Here is a 22991-nt window from a genome sequence, read left to right as displayed (position 1 = left end):
TTATTATTATGTCCACATATCACGTGCAATATTATTAATATGTCTATATCATGTGCAATATTATTATGTCCACATATCACGTGCAATATTATTATTATGTCCACATATCACGTGCAATAACAACTCGTTTACAAATCCCAGCACTAATGTCACCTTATCACATCTAAACTCCATTTCACATATTGTAAATAAGATGCTTCTATCTCTTTTTCAATCCCAATCATGTTTTTATATATATATATATATATGACACACACACACACACATACGAGGTCTGTTAGAAAAGTATCCGACCTTTTTATTTTTTCCAAAAACCATATGGATTTGGAACCCACTGACAGCCATCTGAAAGCCATCCTGTGAGACCAACACGGAGGTGGTTTTGTGCCGCGCCATGAACGGCACAGTGGGGCATCCCTCCACTTTTCTTTCCATGAAAAAAACTCCTGTAACAGTGGAATGTGCTGAAAAAGTACTGATGTCCACCTCTCCTGCCATTTTTGTGTAAGACGACGTCGCGGATCAACAAAGCCTTCACATTGGAAATGATCTGGTTGTTTCAGCGGGGTTTGAGCCTGTCGATCAGCGCTCAGAGCGTGGCACGCTCTCAGACGCTGTGGGTGGTCTTTAAACCCGATGGATCACTCCTTAATCTGTGTAATCCCCATAAAATCGTCCCTGAAAGCCATCTGAATTTTACGAATGGTGTCCACCTGAAGGTCTCTCACAGTTTCTGGAAAAAATTTGATGCAGCAAAGCTCCAAATCGTTCAGACATTTATTCGCAATAAAAATCCGACGAGAGGGGTGGACCACTGCTCACACAAAGCCTGCTCACAGGGGAATGACGCAACCGACAGGCATGAAAAAACTCACGCATGCGCACGCTTGGCTGATGCAATCACACGTGATTCAAATCCATATGGTTTTTGAAAAAAATAAAAAGGTCAGATACTTTTCTTCTTGTGTGTATGTGTGTGGATGTATGTATATATATATGTATGTGTGTATATACATATTCTATTTCTACCTAATTTTCTTATTTTAGCCAAGTGGTTATTGCGCTTGGTTTCAGTGCCGAAGGTTCCAGGTTCAAACCCCACCCCTGCCACATTTCTCCATGTAATGTGGAGTTGCGTCAGGAAGGGCATCCGGTGTAAAACCTGTGCCAATTCAACAAGCAGATCCACCTTGGATTTGCTGTGGCGACCCCGAGTGCAAACAAGAGAGCAGCTGAAGGGACTTACATTGTACTGTTACAAGTAGTAGTATTATTATTATTGCTTATCCTTGCACATGCTGTTTGATGCACATTTTCCTCCACTCGCACCCATCTTGTGTGTTTTTTAAGAGCTGGCGTAACGTGAATTTCTCCACTGTGAGATCAATAAAGTCTTATCTTACTAAAATACTAAAAGTACTAAAATACTCCCATCTGACGCCACCACCAGCTGGAGTTGGAGCAGACACGCTTCTGTCACGACCTAGAACACTCAGATAAACAGGCGGCTGAAACCTCACCCAAGACCGTCACACCAAAGCTCACTGTTAGGCACCACTGTGTGACGCGGCTCTATTTACCGTAGGTAAGACTCCACGTTTGATCTTTCTGGACTGTACGATGTAACACAGAATTGTGGGGTAAAAGGTCATTACATCACCCTGACAACCAAGAAAATGGAAGAAGCTGCTTGTATTTCCTGACATCAATCAATCAATCAATCAATTTTTTTTATATAGCGCCAAATCACAACAAACAGTTGCCCCAAGGCGCTTTATATTGTAAGGCAAGGCCATACAATAATTATGTAAAACCCCAACGGTCAAAACGACCCCCTGTGAGCAAGCACTTGGCTACAGTGGGAAGGAAAAACTCCCTTTTAACAGGAAGAAACCTCCAGCAGAACCAGGCTCAGGGAGGGGCAGTCTTCTGCTGGGACTGGTTGGGGCTGAGGGAGAGAACCAGGAAAAAGACATGCTGTGGAGGGGAGCAGAGATCGATCACTAATGATTAAATGCAGAGTGGTGCATACAGAGCAAAAAGAGAAAGAAACAGTGCATCATGGGAACCCCCCAGCAGTCTACGTCTATAGCAGCATAACTAAGGGATGGTTCAGGGTCACCTGATCCAGCCCTAACTATAAGCTTTAGCAAAAAGGAAAGTTTTAAGCCTAATCTTAAAAGTAGAGAGGGTGTCTGTCTCCCTGATCTGAATTGGGAGCTGGTTCCACAGGAGAGGAGCCTGAAAGCTGAAGGCTCTGCCTCCCATTCTACTCTTACAAACCCTAGGAACTACAAGTAAGCCTGCAGTCTGAGAGCGAAGCGCTCTATTGGGGTGATATGGTACTACGAGGTCCCTAAGATAAGATGGGACCTGATTATTCAAAACCTTATAAGTAAGAAGAAGAATTTTAAATTCTATTCTAGAATTAACAGGAAGCCAATGAAGAGAGGCCAATATGGGTGAGATATGCTCTCTCCTTCTAGTCCCCGTCAGTACTCTAGCTGCAGCATTTTGAATTAACTGAAGGCTTTTTAGGGAACTTTTAGGACAACCTGATAATAATGAATTACAATAGTCCAGCCTAGAGGAAATAAATGCATGAATTAGTTTTTCAGCATCACTCTGAGACAAGACCTTTCTGATTTTAGAGATATTGCGTAAATGCAAAAAAGCAGTCCTACATATTTGTTTAATATGCGCTTTGAATGACATATCCTGATCAAAAATGACTCCAAGATTTCTCACAGTATTACTAGAGGTCAGGGTAATGCCATCCACAGTAAGGATCTGGTTAGACACCATGTTTCTAAGATTTGTGGGGCCAAGTACAATAACTTCAGTTTTATCTGAGTTTAAAAGCAGGAAATTAGAGGTCATCCATGTCTTTATGTCTGTAAGACAATCCTGCAGTTTAGCTAATTGGTGTGTGTTGTCTGGCTTCATGGATAGATAAAGCTGGGTATCATCTGCGTAACAATGAAAATTTAAGCAATACCGTCTAATAATACTGCCTAAGGGAAGCATATATAAAGTGAATAAAATTGGTCCTAGCACAGAACCTTGTGGAACTCCATAATTAACTTTAGTCTGTGAAGAAGATTCCCCATTTACATGAACAAATTGTAATCTATTAGACAAATATGATTCAAACCACCGCAGCGCAGTGCCTTTAATACCTATGGCATGCTCTAATCTCTGTAATAAAATTTTATGGTCAACAGTATCAAAAGCAGCACTGAGGTCTAACAGAACAAGCACAGAGATGAGTCCACTGTCCGAGGCCATAAGAAGATCATTTGTAACCTTCACTAATGCTGTTTCTGTACTATGATGAATTCTAAAACCTGACTGAAACTCTTCAAATAGACCATTCCTCTGCAGATGATCAGTTAGCTGTTTTACAACTACCCTTTCAAGAATTTTTGAGAGAAAAGGAAGGTTGGAGATTGGCCTATAATTAGCTAAGATAACTGGGTCAAGTGATGGCTTTTTAAGTAATGGTTTAATTACTGCCACCTTAAAAGCCTGTGGTACATAGCCAACTAACAAAGATAGATTGATCATATTTAAGATCGAAGCATTAAATAATGGTAGGGCTTCCTTGAGCAGCCTGGTAGGAATGGGGTCTAATAAACATGTTGATGGTTTGGATGAAGTAACTAATGAAAATAACTCAGACAGAACAATCGGAGAGAAAGAGTCTAACCAAATACCGGCATCACTGAAAGCAGCCAAAGATAACGATACGTCTTTGGGATGGTTATGAGTAATTTTTTCTCTAATAGTTAAAATTTTGTTAGCAAAGAAAGTCATGAACTCATTACTAGTTAAAGTTAATGGAATACTCAGCTCAATAGAGCTCTGACTCTTTGTCAGCCTGGCTACAGTGCTGAAAAGAAACCTGGGGTTGTTCTTATTTTCTTCAATTAGTGATGAGTAGAAAGATGTCCTAGCTTTACGGAGGGCTTTTTTATAGAGCAACAGACTCTTTTTCCAGGCTAAGTGAAGATCTTCTAAATTAGTGAGACGCCATTTCCTCTCCAACTTACGGGTTATCTGCTTTAAGCTACGAGTTTGAGAGTTATACCATGGAGTCAGATCTGGACAGATGGACACAAGATCTGCCACAGTGAAGCTCATTTATGAGAGCAGATTGGACGGACTCTGTTTCTGATGAGGGTGAAAGATTTTATTAGGTCTTTGCAAACACACTCCATGCACACTCTTTAAAATACATTTTTTAATGAAACATCAGATCGGCATGTGGGCTGCTGAGTGTGTGTGTGTGTGTGTGTGTGTGTGTGTGTGTGTGTGTGTGTGTGTGTGTGTGTGTGTGTGTGTGTGTGTGGATATTGAGTAATGAATATTGAGCTACTAAATCAAACATTGCAGGTCTGTGACATCCTGAAGTCATCGAATGTTTATTTTTCTGTCTTTTAGGGAGTTGATCAAATACGAGTTCTTTCCCGAGGCTACGAGGACAGAAGGCGATGTCAAGAAGTATCACAGATATCCGTGGGGCCGGGACATCTACACGCTGGAGGGTTTGTACATGTCGACTTCAGACACATTTTCTTTTATTTCTTTCTTTTTTCCTGCCACAGGCAACACCTGACTCACAGCGTTATACTTATTAGTTGAGTTTATTTTCCAAGTGTTTACGGCTCCTCAGAAAGCTTGTTTCTCTGTATGTGCAGACGGTGCTGTGGAGTGAGGAGTCAATGACCCCGTCTGCATGCACACTCTGGTTATTAAGTGGCAAATCTGATAACGGCCGTGATCAATCACATTAACAGACCTGGATTTCTCCCAAATACTCTGATTTCTTGGGGAGGTGATGGTTTCGTGGTTAAGGGCCCCTTCACATGTAGTGCGAATTTGGTCAATTTGCGCATAAAGTGTGTATGAAGCAGGAATCGTGTGCAAAACGTGTAAAATCAGAGCTGTCTCAAACACCTCGTACACCTGTTGCTACAACTATTTGCGCACACCAGCGGCTGAAAGACGGAGTGTGCACTGTAAGAGCCCATCGAATCTTCTCGTGGCAGTTGTCGGCCAAATTCCAGCTGACACACACGAACGCCTAACACCGCTCACATGGCACTTAGAAAATGTGTGGACGTTCACACTGGTAACACAAAAACAGTCTGCAGACAATCACTGTTGCGCTGCATGTGAAATTTGTGTAAGTGCCCCCACGAGTGTGAAGATGCCAAGTGCACATGTGGCGTGCCAGAATGTTGGCTCCCCCACAACACATGTGCGTGTGTTTTGCGTGCTCTCCCCTGCTTCGCGAGGTACCTGTCATCTGATCACAGGGTGACATCTTGGTCTGTGCACTGATAGGACAGGGGGCGTGGCTGGCTGCCACACAGCTGTTGAGACGATCTGGTCCTGGACATCACAGCTGCAGTACACGTCCCATGTTTTGATGGACACACGTGTGTGTGCTTGTGTGGAAATATACTCAACAAAAATATAAACGCAACACTTTTGGTTTTGCTCCCATTTTGTATGAGATGAACTCAAAGATCTAAAACTTTTTCCACATACACAATATCACCATTTCCCTCAAATATTGTTCACAAACCAGTCTAAATCTGTGATAGTGAGCACTTCTCCTTTGCTGAGATAATCCATCCCACCTCACAGGTGTGCCATATCAAGATACTGATTAGACACCATGATTAGTGCACAGGTGTGCCTTAGACTGTCCACAATAAAAGGCCACTCTGAAAGGTGCAGTTTTGTTTTATTGGGGGGGGGGATACCAGTCAGTTTCTGGTGTGACCACCATTTGCCTCATGCAGTGCAACACATCTCCTTCGCATAGAGTTGATCAGGTTGTCAATTGTGGCCTGTGGAATGTTGGTCCACTCCTCTTCAATGGCTGTGCGAAGTTGCAACGACGAACTGGAGTCAGGTCGAGACCCCGATGAGGACGACGAGCATGCAGATGAGCTTTCCTGAGACGATTTCTGACAGTCTGTGCAGAAATTCTTTGGTTATGCAAACCGATTGTTTCAGCAGCTGTCCGAGTGGCTGGTCTCCGACGATCTTGGAAGTGAACATGCTGGATGTGGAGGTCCTGGGCTGGTGTGGTTACACGTGGTCTGCGGTTGTGAGGCTGGTTGGATGTACTGCCAAATTCTCTGAAACGCCTTTGCAGACGGCTTATGGTAGAGAAATGAACATTCAATACACGAGCAACAGCTCTGGTTGACATTGCTGCTGTCAGCATGCCAACTGCACGCTCCCTCAAATCTTGCGACATCTGTGGCATTGTGCTGTGTGAAAAAACCGCACCTTTCAGAGTGGCCTTTTATTGTGGGCAGTCTAAGGCACACCTGTGCACTAATCATGGTGTCTAATCAGCATCTTGGTATGACACACCTGTGAGGTGGGATGGATTATCTTAGCAAAGGAGAAGTGCTCACTATCACAGATTTCGACTGGTTTGTGAACAATATTTGAGGGAAATGGTGATATTGTGTATGTGGAAAAAGTTTTAGATCTTTGAGTTCATCTCATACAAAATGGGAGCAAAACCAAAAGTGTTGCGTTTATATTTTTGTTGAGTGTACATAAAAACGGACCGTCAGTCCGTTTGGACACGCAGCAGACGATCCAAATGTCACATCTGACAGGACACCCATGTCAGGCTGTGAGCAGCACACCCCAGGACCAGGACAAGCCAACAGTATGATAAATACGCTACTTTGAGTCACGTATCAGCAGAAATACGCTGTACCAAACACCGTTTGGTCAGTTATCACAGTGCTTTTCTCTTTCTTTAGAAAATATGTTTATCTGCTTGTTGATTTTAGCCATTTCACGCTCCTGTTATAAGACAGTGATTGTAGTACAGTGGTAAAGTTTCCGTCTGGTAATCAGAGCATGTGGGTTAAAATCCCATGAGTGTCATTTTTTTATTTTAACCAGGGTTATTTAACCGCAGGGTTCTGTATTGCGCCCCCTTTATGTATTATTTACAGTAGCTTGCAAAAGTATTCAGCCCCTTGGTATTTCACATATTTTCATTTGTTTTATGGCATTTCAAATATAAAAAGTAAACCAGGCTTCTCAATATATATTTTTTTTTAAATGATCTTCCTTAAATTCAAACTGAAAACAAATCTCTACAACCTGATATAAATTTATTGAAACTATAAAAGCCAAGATGATGGGTTGCATAAGTAATCAGCCCCTTTGGTGTAATACCTGTAAATAATCAGTTTAATTGACAATTTTCTTCAGATGAGTCAGGGGATGGATACATGAACATTTCCAAGTCACTGAATATGTCTTGGACTTTATTTACATCAGTTATGAAGATATACAAACAGTATGACACTCTGTGGTAAATCTGTGTGGAGTAGACAGTTCTCAAAAACTGAGTGACTGTGCAAGAAGGAGAAGAGTGAGGAAAGCCACCAAGACACTGTAGTGGAAAGCTGTGCCAACCTTCAGCGTCCTAAGTTTGCATCAAGCAGAGGTCATGAAATTTCTTCAAAAGGTGAAACTCAACACAGCAAGGCCTGGTATATCTCCAGGTGTCAAAGGGAGACCCTCCAAGCCAACACAGGATGGCTCGGTGTCATAAACCCCCACCTTTTCCAAGATTTAAGACTCCCCAAAGTGCATTCCTCACGGAGCTGCGAATTCCCTTATCAGCCCGAAACCAGATGGGCTAATTCCTTTCTCATCTAAAAAAAAAACACAGACACCAGAAGAACATACTTTCTCCCCCAAAGTCCTAGAAATATATCTTTACAACAAAATTCAAGTAAAAACATCTCACTGAAGAATTGCCATCAACTTGTTGTTCACAGTCCAGTTTTTCTGATCAAAATCGACCCAGTATTGACCGAGTTCACATTTAGTGATGTAATCAAAAACCCAGTCCCTTCCAGTCCATGGAACAAGATTGACCCCTGTTGGACGAATTGGGGAAGGGCATGTGACCAACTTGTGGAGTGTTAAATTGTAACCACATTTTAAAAAGTGCATTGTATTGTTGTAACAGAAAAAAAGAAAAGAAACAACATGTGACCATTTAAACTTACACGTGAGATTTATATATATCTGGTATTTTGTACTTGGATTATAGACTGTAGGAAGTTTATCAAGTGTGTTTTTCATATAATTATGTTGTGTGGTATCTCCACGGAAACCCTTGTTTACTAGAGTTTTGCAATACAGGACTTGCTTGGTTTTAAAGCGGGAATCTTTGTACAGTGATTTATATATAAGACCAAAGAAACACAGAAAAAACTACAGTACCCAGAAAAAGCCTGTGCCCCCGCGGAATTGCCCTCTTTCTCTTGCTTCCTCTTCGCGCTTCCTCTTACGCTCTCTTTTCCTGGGTCTTGAAACGCTGCCTCGCCATCCAGATTTTACGACCCTTTGTCCACCACCACGTGGCTTAAACTTATTTCTTGTTTGTGCGCGCCAACAAGAAATTACTTTTTTCTTTTTTTTTTCCCACAGATAACTTTTGCTCAACTTTTGTAAACTTAAACGCGCAGGCGCATTTAACTTCCTTTTTCGATTTTTCAATTTAAAACCTTTTTCTTCTTAAACTCCAAATTCCTCTCGTGAACATTTTATACAATATTTTTGTATTGAGTTTTTGATTTGACCCGGCTCTCACAGACAACGACAAAAGATGAATTTTTGATTTTTTTTTTTTTTTTTTTTTGATAGAGAATAAAGACGCTCAAACCTTTATTCTGACGAGCCCAGACTACATGCGCTGCAGAGATAAAACACCCGGGTCAGCTGAGACATCAACAGCGATTTGAACCGCTGCCACAAGTCACAGCGTAACAACTGAAAGCGTCCCTCGTTAACCAATGAAACCGGGCAGGTTGACTGGCAGAGTCTCTTTGTCAAGGTCCCTGAAGCAGCTGTGTGACAGACGGAGCATCGACTGAAAAGGAGATGATTCCAGCACCTGACCAACGGAGACCGATCTGCACAGCGCTTCCAAAGTAAGACCGGGCTACGATGTCAGATAAAATAAAAAACAGAGTGGCTTTATTTAACTCTATCCAACAGTACTTATCTTCTTTCACGTTAATAAATACCAAAGTAAATTCCCTGCTGATTAGGACGAATTTTAGTCCTAAACTCCCACTACTAAACCAAATTATCTAAACATCAATAATCATTGCTCATTGAATTTCGTCATCATCAAATTGCTTACTGTGATATGTCCTGTTATTTAACTCCTGCCTGAGTTAAATAAATATCTTAAACGTGTGAAGTTGTCTGTGATTTTGTATGGTTTTACAGAGGGTGTCGGATCTGACCTGAAAAAAGCATGACTGAAAGACTGAGTCTAATTAAATTGAGATGAATTAATTAAGGAATGTTTAAATTAAAGTACCTATGCTTCAAATAGGTGGTGCCCTTCTTCAAGGTAAAATTATCCACAAGTGATCATTTCAAATATCCTAAAACACATATTATATTCTTCCTGATTCTGCTACAACACCCAGACAACCCAGAAGAAGTTACAGGCTTCTGTGGCTGTGATTGGAGAAATTAGAGAAAATTGGCAATTAAACTGATTATTTACAGGTGTTATACCAAAGGGGCCGATTACTTATGGAACCCATCATCTTGGCTTTTATATATTGAATTAATTCATATCAAGTTATAGAGATTTGTTTTCAGTTTGAGTCTAAGGAAGATAATTTTATAATTTTTTATATTGAGAAGCCTGGTTTACTTTTAGTATTTGAAATGCCAGAAACAAATTAAAATGTGTGAAATACCAAGGGGCTGAATACTTTTGTAAGCCACTGCATATCACCCCAGTGATACTCACTAATTATACAGCTGTTTTTTGTTTTATTTTCCTCCACATCAACAGCATGATGGTGGTGCACCTTGTCCCATGGAACACGGTGTGTTCCTGCTTGAAAGACACCGTCTTGTGCACGAACCATCACACCGGGATCGTGCATGCCTGCCCATCGGTGCGATGTTTCATAGTGTGCTAATTTGAACTCTACCGCTGTGAGTTGCCCGGAGTTGTATGTATTTGCACTATGTGTGAAGGGGCCCTAAGCGTTGGGCTTGAGACCAAAGGATCCTCTGTTCAAAACCCAGCCAGACCAGAAAATCACTAAGGGCCCTTGGGCAAGGTCCTTAATCCCCTGGTGGGCATCTTGCTTGGCAGCACCCTGGCATTGGGGTGTGAATGTGTTTGTGTGAATGTGAGACATCATTGAAAAGCGCCTTGAGTGTCTGATGCGGATGGAAAAGCGCTATATGAATGCAGTCCAGTTATTATTTCTTGGGTGCATGTAAACTATGAATCTGACTTATTTTGTTCTTTTACATTTGTACATGTGGAGAAGCGGTTATCACTCACAGTTTGTCAGGATGCTCACATGTGCTTCAGCGTCCCCCTGTGTTCCTTCAGCGTTCTCAAGAGCTCATTTCTTGATCTATGTGGTTTATAGACAGATACTTAGGAGCTGAGTGAAATTTGCTAAACGCATGACATCATATTTCCACTGTTCATGCTTGAGGACATCACATCCGTGCACCTCCTCAGACAGAGAGACAGACAAAGAGACTGGCAGACAGGCAGAGAGACAGACAGGCAGAGAGACAGACAAATCAAATCAAATTTTATTTATATAGCGCCAAATCACAGCAAACAGTTGCCCCAAGGCGCTTTATATTGTAAGGCAAAAGCCATACAATAATTACAGAAAAACCCCAACTGTCAAAACGACCCCCTGTGAGCAAGCACTTGGCAACAGTGGGAAGGAAAAACTCCCTTTTAACAGGAAGAAACCTCCAGCAGAACCAGGCTCAGGGAGGGGCAGTCTTCTGCTGGGACTGGTTGGGGCTGAGGGAGAGAACCAGGAAAAAGACATGCTGTGGAGGGGAGCAGAGATCAATCACTAATGATTAAATGCAGAGTGGTGCATACAGAGCAAAAAGAGAAAGAAACAGTGCATCATGGGAACCCCCCAGCAGTCTAAGTCTATAGCAGCATAACTAAGGGATGGTTCAGGGTCAGCTGATCCAGCCCTAACTATAAGCTTTAGCAAAAAGGAAAGTTTTAAGCCTAATCTTAAAAGTAGAGAGGGTGTCTGTCTCCCTGATCCGAATTGGGAGCTGGTTCCACAGGAGAGGAGCCTGAAAGCTGAAGGCTCTGCCTCCCATTCTACTCTTACAAACCCTAGGAACTACAAGTAAGCCTGCAGTCTGAGAGCGAAGCGCTCTATTGGGGTGATATGGTACTATGAGGTCCCTAAGATAAGATGGGACCTGATTATTCAAAACCTTATAAGTAAGAAGAAGAATTTTAAATTCTATTCTAGAATTAACAGGAAGCCAATGAAGAGAGGCCAATATGGGTGAGATATGCTCTCTCCTTCTAGTCCCCATCAATACTCTAGCTGCAGCATTTTGAATTAACTGAAGGCTTTTCAGGGAACTTTTAGGACAACCTGATAATAATGAATTACAATAGTCCAGCCTAGAGGAAATAAATGCATGAATTAGTTTTTCAGCATCACTCTGAGACAAGACCTTTCTAATTTTAGAGATATTGCACAAATGCAAAAAAGCAGTCCTTCATATTTGCTTAATACGCGCATTGAAGGACTTATCCTGATCAAAAATGACTCCAAGATTTCTCACAGTATTACTAGAGGTCAGGGTATTGCCATCCAGAGTAAGGATCTGGTTAGACACCATGTTTCTAAGATTTGTGGGGCCAAGTACAATAACTTCAGTTTTATCTGAATTTAAAAGCAGGAAATTAGAGGTCATCCATGTCTTTATGTCTGTAAGACAATCCTGCAGTTTAACTAATTGGTGTGTGTCCTCTGGCTTCATGGATAGATAAAGCTGGGTATCATCTGCATAACAATGAAAATTTAAGCAATGCTTTCTAATAATACTGCCTAAGGGAAGCATGTATAAAGTGAATAAAATTGGTCCTAGCACAGAACCTTGTGGAACTCCATAATTAACCTTAGTCTGTGAAGAAGACTCCCCATTTACATGAACAAATTGTAATCTATTAGATAAATATGATTCAAACCACTGCAGCGCAGTGCCTTTAATACCTATGGCATGCTCTAATCTCTGTAATAAAATTTTATGGTCAACAGTATCAAAAGCAGCAATGAGGTCTAACAGAACAAGCACAGAGATGAGTCCACTGTCTGAGGCCATAAGATCATTTGTAACCTTCACTAATGCTGTTTCTGTACTATGATGAATTCTAAAACCTGACTGAAACTCTTCAAATAGACCATTCCTCTGCAGATGATCAGTTAGCTGTTTTACAACTACCCTTTCAAGAATTTTTGAGAGAAAAGGAAGGTTGGAGATTGGCCTATAATTAGCTAAGATAGCTGGGTCAAGTGATGGCTTTTTAAGTAATGGTTTAATTACTGCCACCTTAAAAGCCTGTCGTACATAGCCAACTAATAAAGATAGATTGATCATATTTAAGATTGAAGCATTAATTAATGGTAGGGCTTCCTTGAGCAGCCTGGTAGGAATGGGGTCTAATAGAGATGTTGATAGTTTGGAGTAAGTAACTCAGACAGAACAATCGGAGAGAAAGAGTCTAACCAAATACCGGCATCACTGAAAGCAGCCAAAGATAACGATATGTCTTTGGGATGGTTATGAGTAATTTTTAATCTAATAGTTAAACATTTTGTTAGCAAAGAAAGTCATGAAGTCATTACTAGTTAAAGTTAAAGGAATACTCGGCTCAATAGAGCTCTGACTCTGTCAGCCTGGCTACAGTGCTGAAAAGAAACCTGGGGTTGTTCTTATTTTCTTCAATTAGTGATGAGTAGTAAGATGTCCTAGCTTTACGGATGGCTTTTTTATAGAGCAACATACTCTTTTTCCAGGCTAAGTGAAGATCTTCTAAATTAGTGAGTTATACCACGGAGTCAGGCACTTCTGATTTAAGGCTCTCTTTTTCAGAGGAGCTACAGCATCCAAAGTTGTCTTCAATGAGGATGTAAAACTATTGACAAGATACTCTATCTCACTCACAGAGTTTAGGTAGCTACTCTGCACTGTGTTGGTATATGGCATTAGAGAACATAAAGAAGGAATCATATCCTTAAACCTAGTTACAGCGCTTTGTGAAAGACTTATAGTGTAATGAAACTTATTCCCCACTGCTGGGTAGTCCGTCAGAGTAAATGTAAATGTTATTAAGAAATGATCAGACAGAAGGGAGTTTTCAGGGAATACTGTTAAGTCTTCAATTTCCATACCATAAGTCAGAACAAGATCTAAGATATGATTAAAGTGGTGGGTGGACTCATTTACATTTTGAGCAAAGCCAATTGAGTCTAATAATAGATTAAATGCAGTGTTGAGGCTGTCATTCTCAGCATCTGTGTGGATGTTAAAATCGCCCACTATAATTATCTTATCTGAGCTAAGCACTAAGTCAGACAAAAGGTCTGAAAATTCACAGAGAAACTCACAGTAACGACCAGGTGGACGATAGATAATAACAAATAAAACTGGTTTTTGGGACTTCCAATTTGGATGGACAAGACTAAGAGACAAGCTTTCAAATGAATTAAAGCTCTGTCTGGGTTTTTGATTAATTAATAAGCTGGAATGGAAGATTGTTGCTAATCCTCCACCTCGGCCTGTGCTACGAGCATTCTGACAGTTAGTGTGACTCGGGGGTGTTGACTCATTTAAACTAACATATTCATCCTGCTGTAACCAGGTTTCTGTAAGGCAGAATAAATCAATATGTTGATCAATTATTATATCATTTACTAACAGGGACTTAGAAGAGAGAGACCTAATGTTTAATAGACCACATTTAACGGTTTTAGTCTGTGGTGCAGTTGAAGGTGCTATATTATTTTTTCTTTTTGAATTTTTATGCTTAAATAGATTTTTGCTGGTTATTGGTAGTCTGGGAGCAGGCACCGTCTCTACGGGGATGGGGTAATGAGGGGATGGCAGGGGGAGAGAAGCTGCAGAGAGGTGTGTAAGACTACAACTCTGCTTCCTGGTCCCAACCCTGGATATTCACGGTTTGGAGGATTTAAGAAAAAACTGTTATCTGTTGTGATTCTATGTGCAGCACTTTGGAACGTTTTTGTTGTTAAATGTGCTATATAAATAAAGTGGATTGGATTGTTTCCTGTATTTATCCAGGTTTTCATCTGGGAACTGGTCTTTTGTTCCAGACTTTGTCCCCTTCGGCACTCTGCCCTGGACTTGTACCATAACTTGGTCCTTGTTGTGTTTAAATTGGTGATGGCGGAGTCTTCTGTCCCTTGCATTGTCTTCTGGTATTTGGACTCCTTCACAACGTTTTGTCCTGATATATTGTCCTTCGTTCTTGAAAACAGTAGATTTTCTCTGTTTGCACATCCAGGATAGTCTCTCTGTTTGTTTTTTGGTGGTGGTTCTTATTTGCTGCTGTCGTGTTTTGTTCTCTGGGGTGTTGGACTGGATGTTGTGCTTGATGTGACATTGTTCCTGGAATTCTTGACATGAAGCTTTGATCATCTTCTTTCGAGCTCAGTTTAACTTTGCTGAAAAAAGGATTTCTCTCACCTCCTCAGGATGTTCTAGTGGCGGGGAGGCCTCACTGCTGTTAGCTCAGCACACGTAGCCTCGAGCAGACCTCGACTTCAACACCGTTACAGCCACTCGTCTTCCCGATCGTCCAAGTCACTTGTGTCTCATGGATTGGAGTTGTTTGATGAAAGAACATTATTTTTGCACGTTTAAATGAAGTGAAAGTCTTGAAGTTCACTTAAATCCAAAGATCAGAATTCTTTAACCATCTTCGTCTTTAACCCGTTATGCCCCACTGGCAACAATTGTTGCCAGAGTGTATCTCTGTCATTTTCTACTCACAATAAAAACTCTCAAAGGTACTAATGCAACTTTTTCCACTTATAACAAAACAAAATCTGGGCATATGTTGTGTGGGCCACCAGAAGAGGAGGTACTGCTGGCCCACCACCAGAGGGCGCCCTGCCTGAAGTGCGGGCTTCAGGCACGAGAGGGCGCTGCCGCCATGGACACAGCCGGGGGTGACAGCTGTCGCTCATTACCTCTTGACAGCTGTCACCCATCTACTCAACATCATCTCACTCCATAAAGACCAGGTGTCATCTCCACCTCGTTGCCGAGATATCATACTTCATAGGAGGTAATACTCTCAGCCTTTTTGTGAGATTTGTAACTCTGTTATTGTGAGAATTTGCAGGAGAACCGGTCGTTTGTGAGGAGGCTGTGCAAGACGGCGCTCCTTTGCAGCTGAGACCGCTGCAACATATTGAATGAGAGGTGGAGGTGGCATTCCCACCGTTGTTGTTACTGGGTGTACACACACCCACACTTGACTGTCTTTGTTCTTCGTCAGCAGTACCAGATCCGACAGTCGGGGACGGTGATCACCTGGGAATTCGGGACTTGGCGGCTCCAGTATTCACCAGGTTCTGGGGCGGCGGAAATCGTGTGGTTCCGGCTCTTCTCAGGACAGACGTCTTCTATCCTCGAGCCTGCCCACACGTCACCTCTGTGTATTGACTGTTATGATATTCTGTGATTGTCTGTATGTTCGTTGTGCACATTCACAACATTAAATTGTTACTTTTTGGCTCATCTATTGACCGTTCATTTGCGCCCCCTGTTGTGGGTCCGTGTCACTACACTTTCCCAACAGCATAAACGGGTTAAAGTTAGTGAAGGTATCAAACTGCTCCGGCGTAATGAGCTAAAGAGTCCGCCGTGTATTAATAAAGTGTTTTGTACAAAATATTTCTTTAAAAATGATTAATAATGATGATAATGAAAATGTATTTTAGGAGTGGTGGATGGTGCCCCCTACAGCATGACAACAGATTTCCCGTGGCTGAGGACTCTGAGGGCAGCTGATCCGAACACCTACGCCCGCTACGACTTTGAGGATGACGAAAGCAGTAAGTGAGGAAAACACTAAGCCTGCAGTCAGGTCCAGACGTACCTGGACAAGGACAGTCTTTGTGGTTTTGTACCTGTAGACCTGGTGCCTCATGTACAAAGACCTGTGTGGTTTTCCTACTGAAACATGCCAAAACCCAAAAACTGACACACGCACAAAAATATCCAGATGTATTAAAGTGTGCGTACGCATGGATCCAACCAAGTTCTATTTGTACATCCCAATCAACATGGAACCGAGGGCACATGCACACATACCAAGCTCCTCCCTCTCCAAGCTCCTATTTAAATATGCAAATTCATGTAAATAGGCCCTGGGAGCTGGGAATCCCCCTCCTTCAGATTAGTCAACATGAACACAGAAAAGAAATTATACTGTGTGTGAGCTACAGGTGATCACGTGGAGACACGCAAGAATAGTTTATTTGGTACCCTGTCAAATGAAATAAACATAAAACAGGAAAAGTGTGTGTGTGTGTGTGTGTGTGTGTGTGTGTGTGTGTGTGTGTGTGTGTGTGTGTGTGTGTGTGTGTGTGTGTGTGTGTGTGTGTGTGTGTGTGTGTGTGTGTGTGTGGCTGTAAACGCTGTAGGCTCAGAGCAGCACTCACACACTGAAGTAAAAAATGATGAGGTGCGCCGCGGTTGACAGTGTGTGACACTCACAACTTTACATACACATTTATTGACAAATACTGAACACAGGGAGACAATTGGGCAGTGGTGGGCATAGCTAAACAAAAAGTTAGCTTCGATAACCGTTAATCCACTAACTGAAAACTTAGCTTTTATAACGCTAAACCGATATACTGGTAAAAGAAAATAGCGGACGTTAAAACTAACCGCTAACTTTTAGTATTGACTTGGTACACTGTCAGCTACTGATAAGCCAGTTTCGAGTTTAAGCACCGCACGTGCTGCTTGGTAAATTCAAAGGTGTTCAACAAACCAAAAACAAACAATGAGCCAGAGCTTCTGTCTTTACGCACCTGGCCCGCTACTACAAAAAAAGGCATCATTTACGTTCAACATGCGTCGAATCAGACAGTGGGCAGGAGACATGAAACGCAAAGCACTTTTCCCTCGTGGTTTCACTTAAAAACAACTAATTCTGGATGGATTATCAATAGTAGCGGCAACTGTCATTTTTACAAAGTGAAAATAGCACACATATCTTTTAAAGTAATGCGCTAATTCTGAAGGATTTAGCATTAACAGATATACGAACCAAAAGGTAGGTCGCTAGGGGGGAAGGAGCCTGAACTTGTGTGGGAGGTTGAGAGATACCGACTAGAGATAGTCGGGCTCACCTCCACGCACAGCTTGGACTCTGGTACCTAACTCCTGGAGAGGGGCTGGACGCTTCATTTTTCTGGTGTTGTGCACGGGGAGAGGCGGAGAGCTGGGGTCGCATTGCTTATTGCTCCCCAGCTCAGTCGCCATGTGTTGGAGTTCACTCCGGTGAACGAGAGGGTCGCGTCCCTATGCCTTCAGGTCGGGGACAGGTCTCTCACCATTGTCTCGGCCTACAGGCCGAGCAGCAGTGTAGAGTACCCGACCTTCCTGGAGTCCCTGGGAGGGGTACTAGATAGCGCTCCGACTGGGGACTCCATTCTTCTCCTGGGGGTTTTCAATGCCCACGTGGGCGGCAACAGTGAGACCTGGAGGGGGGTGATCGGGAAGCACGGCCTCCCCGATCTGAACCCGAGTGGTGTTCAGTTGTTGGACTTCTGTGGTAGTTACAGTTTGTCCATCACGAACACCATGTTCGAGCACAAGGGTGTCCATAAGTGCACGTGGCACCAGGACACCCTGAGCCGGAGGTCGATGATCGACTTTGTAGTCGTATCATCTGACCTTCGGCCACGTGTCTCGGACACTCGAGTGAAGAGAGGGGCAGAGCTGTCGACCGATCACCACCTGGTGGTGAGTTGGATCCGCTAGGAGGAAGCCGGTCAGACCTGGCAGGCCTAAACGTATCATGAGGGTCTGCTGGGAACGACTGGCAGAACCCTCTGTCAGCGAGGTCTTCAACTCCCACCTCTGGGAGAGCTTCTCCCAGATTCCGGGGGAGGTTGGAGACATGGAGTCCGAGTGGACCATGTTCTCCACCTCCATTGTCGATGCGGCCGCTCGTAGCTGTGGTCGCAAGGTCTCTGGTGCCTGTCGCGGCGGCAATCCCCAAACCCGGTGGTGGACACCGGAGGTAAGGGATGCCGTCAAGCTGAAGAAGGAGTCCAGCTTATCTTTGTTGGTAGGTGGGACCCCAGAGGCAGCTGACAGGTACCGGCAGGCCAAGCGTGCCTCAGCCCGTGTGGTCGCAGAGGCAAAAACTCGGGTCTGGGAGGAGTTTGGGGAGGCTATGGAGGAGGACTATCGGTCGGCCTCGAAGAGATTCTGGCAAACCGTCTGACGCCTCAGGAGGCGGAAGCAGCTCTCCATCAGCACTGTTTACGGTGCGGGTGGGGAGCTGTTGACCCTGACTGGGGATGTTGTCGGGCCGTGGAAGGAGTACTTCGAGGATCTCCTCAATCCCATCGTCATGTCTTCTGAAGAGGAAGCAGAGACTGGGGACTCAGAGGTGGACTCATCCATTACCCAGGCCGAAGTCACCGAGGTGGTTAGAAAGCTCCTTAGTGGCAAGGCTCCTGGGGTGGATGAAATCCGTCCTGAGTACCTTAAGTCTCTGGATGTTGTGGGACTGTCTTGGCTGACACGCCTCTGCAACGTTGCATGGCGATCGGGGACAGTGCCTCTGGATTGGCAGACCGGGGTGGTGGTCCCTCTGTTTAAGAAGGGGGACCGGAGGGTGTGTTCCAACTATAGGGGGGATCACACTCCTCAGCCTCCCTGGTACGGTCTATTCCAGATTAGTGGAGAGGAGAATTCAACCGATGGTCGAACCTCGGATTCAGGAGGAGCAGTGTGGTTTTCATCCTGGTCGCGGCACACTGGACCAGCTCTACACGCTCCATCGGGTGTTCGAGGGTTCATGGGAGTTTGTCCAACCAGTCCACATGTGTTTTGTGGATCTGGAGGAGGCGTTTGACCGTGTCCCTCGGGGCACCCTGTGGGGAGTGCTCCGGGAGTATGGGGTCCGGAGTCCCTTGCTAAGGGCTATCCGGTCCCTGTACGACCGCAGCAGGAGCTTGGTTCGCATTGCCGGTAGTAAGTCAAACCTGTTTCCAGTGCACATTGGCCTCCGCCAGCGCTGCCCTTTGTCACTGGTTCTGTTCATTATTTTTATGGACAGAATGTCTAGGCACAGCCAGGGTGTAGAGGGGGTCTGGTTTGGGAACCACAGAATCTCGTCTCTGCTGTTTGCAGACGATGTGGTTCTGTTGGCTTCGTCAAATCAGGACCTTCGGCGTGCACTGGGGCGGTTTGCAGCCGAGTGTGAAGCATCCGGGATGAAAATCACCACCTCCAAATCCTAGGCCATGGTTCTCGACTGGAAAAGGTGCTTTGCCCTCTTCAGGTCGGTGGAGTGTCCTTGCCTCAAGTGGAGGAGTTTAAGTATCTCGGGGTCTTGTTCACGAGTGACGGACGGATGGAGCGTGAGATCGATAGACGGATCGGTGCAGCATCTGCAGTGATGCGGTCGCTGTATCAGGCCATCATGTTGAAGAGAGAGCTGAGTAGGGGGGCAAAGCTCTCGATTTACCGATCGATCTACGTTCCGATCCTCACCTATGGTCATGAGATTTAGCTCATGACAGAAAGAACGAGATCGTGAGTACAAGCGGCCGAGATGAGTTTCCTCCGCAGGGTGGCTGGGCGTTCCCTTACAGATAGGGTGAGGAGCTCGGTCACTCGGGAGGAGCTCGGAGTCGAGCCGCTGCTCCTTCACATCGAAAGGAGTCAGTTGAGGTGGCTCAGGCATCTTTTCCGGATGCCCCCTGGACGCCTCGCTGGAGAGGTGTTCCGGGCACATCCCATTGGGAGGAGGCCCCGGGGAAGACCCAGGACATGCTGGAGGGACTACATCTCTCGGCTGTCTTGGGAACGCCTTGGGGTTGCCCCGGAGGAGCTGGGGGATGTGTGTGTGGATCGGGAGGTCTGGGCGGCTTTGCTTGAGCTGCTGCCCCCGCGACCCGACTCCGGATAAAGCGGAAGAAAATGGATGGATGGATGGATGGATGGATGGACGAACCAAAAGGTATTATGGGAAATTCAAATGATCTACTCACTGACACCCCCTGTAAATTATGTTGTCATGTGTGACACCCCCTGTAAATTATGTTGTCATGTCTGACACCTCCTGTAAATTATGTTGTCATGTCTGACACCACCTGTAAATTATGTTGTCATGTCTGACACCCCTGTAAATTATGTCATTGTCTGACACCTCCTGCAAGTTATGTTGTCATGTTTGACACCCCCTGTAAATTATGTCATTATGTCTGACGCCCCCTGTAAATTATGTCATTATGTCTGACACCTCCTGTAAATTATGTTGTCATGTCTGACACTCCCTGTAAATTATGTCATTATGTCTGACACCCCCTGTAAATTACGTCATTATGTCTGACACCTCCTGCAAGTTATGTTGTCATGTCTGACACCCCCTGTAAATTATGTCGTCATGTCTGACACCTCCTGTAAATAATATCATTATGTCTGACACCCCCTGTAAATGATGTCATTATGTCTGACACCTCCTGTAAATGATGTTATGTCTGACACCTCCTGTAAATTATGTTGTCATGTCTGACACCTCCTGTAAATTATGTTGTCATGTCTGACACCCCCTGTAAATTATTTCATCATGTCTGACACCTCCTGTAAATGATGTCATTATGTCTGACACCTCCTGTAAATGTCATTATGTCTGACACCTCCTGTAAATGTCATCATGTCTGACACCCTCTGTAAATTGTCGTCATGTCTGACACCCCCTGTAAATGATGTCATTATGTCTGACGCCCCCTGTAAATTATGTCATTATGTCTGACGCCTCCTGTAAATTATGTTGTCATGTCTGACACTCCCTGTAAATTATGTCATTATGTCTGACACCCCCTGTAAATTATGTCATTATGTCTGACACCTCCTGCAAGTTATGTTGTCATGTCTGACACCTCCTGTAAATGATGTCATTATGTCTGACACCTCCTGTAAATTATGTTGTCATGTCTGACACCTCCTGTAAATGATGTCATTATGTCTGACACCTCCTGTAAATTATGTTGTCATGTCTGACACCCCCTGTAAATTATGTCGTCATGTCTGACACCTCCTGTAAATGATATCATTATGTCTGACACCCCCTGTAAATTATGTCATTATGTCTGACACCTCCTGTAAATGATGTCGTTATGTCTGACACCTCCTGTAAATTATGTTGTCATGTCTGACACCCCCTGTAAATTATGTTGTCATGTATGACACCCCCTGTAAATTATTTCATCATGTCTGACACCCCCTGTAAATTATGTTGTCATGTATGACACCCCCTGTAAATTATTTCATCATGTCTGACACCCTCTGTAAATTGTCGTCATGTCTGACACCCCCTGTAAATTATGTCATTATGTCTGACACCTCCTGTAAATGATATCATTATGTCTGACACCCCCTGTAAATTATGTCGTCATGTCTGACACCCCCTGTAAATTATGTCGTCATGTCTGACTTCGTCTTTCGGCTGTTCCCGTTAGGGGTCGCCACAGCAGATCATAGTTTCCATCTCACCCTGTTCTCTGTATCTTCCTCTGTCACACCAACCACCTGCATGTCCTCTCTCAGCACATCCATGAACCTCCTCTTTGTCCTCCCTCTTCTCCTCCTGCCTGGTGGCTCCATCCTCAGCATCCTTCTCCCTATATACCCTGGGTCCCTCCTCTGCACGTCCAAACCATCTCAATCACGTCTCTCTGACTTTGTCTCCAAACCGTCCCACCTGAGCTGTCCCTCTGATATGTTCATTCCTAATCTTGTCCATTCTCGTCACTCCCAAAGAGGATCTCAACATCTTTAGCTTTGCCACCTCCAGCTTCGCCTCCTGTCGTTTTGTTAGTGCCACCGTCTCTAAACTGTACAACATAGCTGGTCTTGTAAACTTTCTCCTTCACTCTTGCTGATATTCTTTGGTCACAAATCACTCCTGCCACCTTTCTCCACCCACCCTGACACCTCCTGTAAATTATGTTGTCATGTCTGACACCTCCTGTAAATTATGTTGTCATGTCTGACACCCCCTGTAAATTATGTCATTATGTCTGACACCTCCTGCAAGTTATGTTGTCATGTTTGACACCCCCTGTAAATTATGTCATTATGTCTGACGCCCCCTGTAAATTATGTCATTATGTCTGACACCTCCTGTAAATTATGTTGTCATGTCTGACACTCCCTGTAAATTATGTCATTATGTCTGACACCCCCTGTAAATTACGTCATTATGTCTGACACCTCCTGCAAGTTATGTTGTCATGTCTGACACCCCCTGTAAATTATGTCGTCATGTCTGACACCTCCTGTAAATAATATCATTATGTCTGACACCCCCTGTAAATGATGTCATTATGTCTGACACCTCCTGTAAATGATGTTATGTCTGACACCTCCTGTAAATTATGTTGTCATGTCTGACACCTCCTGTAAATTATGTTGTCATGTCTGACACCCCCTGTAAATTATTTCATCATGTCTGACACCTCCTGTAAATGATGTCATTATGTCTGACACCTCCTGTAAATTATGTCATTATGTCTGACACCTCCTGTAAATTATGTCATTATGTCTGACACCTCCTGTAAATGATATCATTATGTCTGACACCCCCTGTAAATTATGTCGTCATGTCTGACACCCCCTGTAAATTATGTCGTCATGTCTGACTTCGTCTTTCGGCTGTTCCCGTTAGGGGTCGCCACAGCAGATCATAGTTTCCATCTCACCCTGTTCTCTGTATCTTCCTCTGTCACACCAACCACCTGCATGTCCTCTCTCAGCACATCCATGAACCTCCTCTTTGTCCTCCCTCTTCTCCTCCTGCCTGGTGGCTCCATCCTCAG

General features: G+C 43.8%; 1 protein-coding gene across 2 annotated transcripts in view; it reads left to right on the top strand.

Moving 5' to 3' along the window:
- Positions 1-22991, top strand: part of fbxo38 (F-box protein 38) — a 216081-nt gene that overhangs the window by 172441 nt on the left and 20649 nt on the right. For both annotated transcript variants that reach the window (XM_034181007.1, XM_034181008.1), the window contains 2 exons: positions 4444-4547; positions 15861-15974. In XM_034181007.1, the coding sequence (XP_034036898.1) occupies positions 4444-4547; positions 15861-15974 (218 nt within the window). The remainder of the gene's footprint in view (positions 1-4443; positions 4548-15860; positions 15975-22991) is intronic.

The sequence above is a fragment of the Thalassophryne amazonica genome, chromosome 11 (assembly GCF_902500255.1).
Source record: "Thalassophryne amazonica chromosome 11, fThaAma1.1, whole genome shotgun sequence".
Taxonomy (NCBI): Eukaryota; Metazoa; Chordata; class Actinopteri; order Batrachoidiformes; family Batrachoididae; genus Thalassophryne; species Thalassophryne amazonica.
The sequence above is the reverse complement of the archived record's forward strand: the minus strand, read 5'-3'. Positions and strand labels throughout refer to the sequence as shown.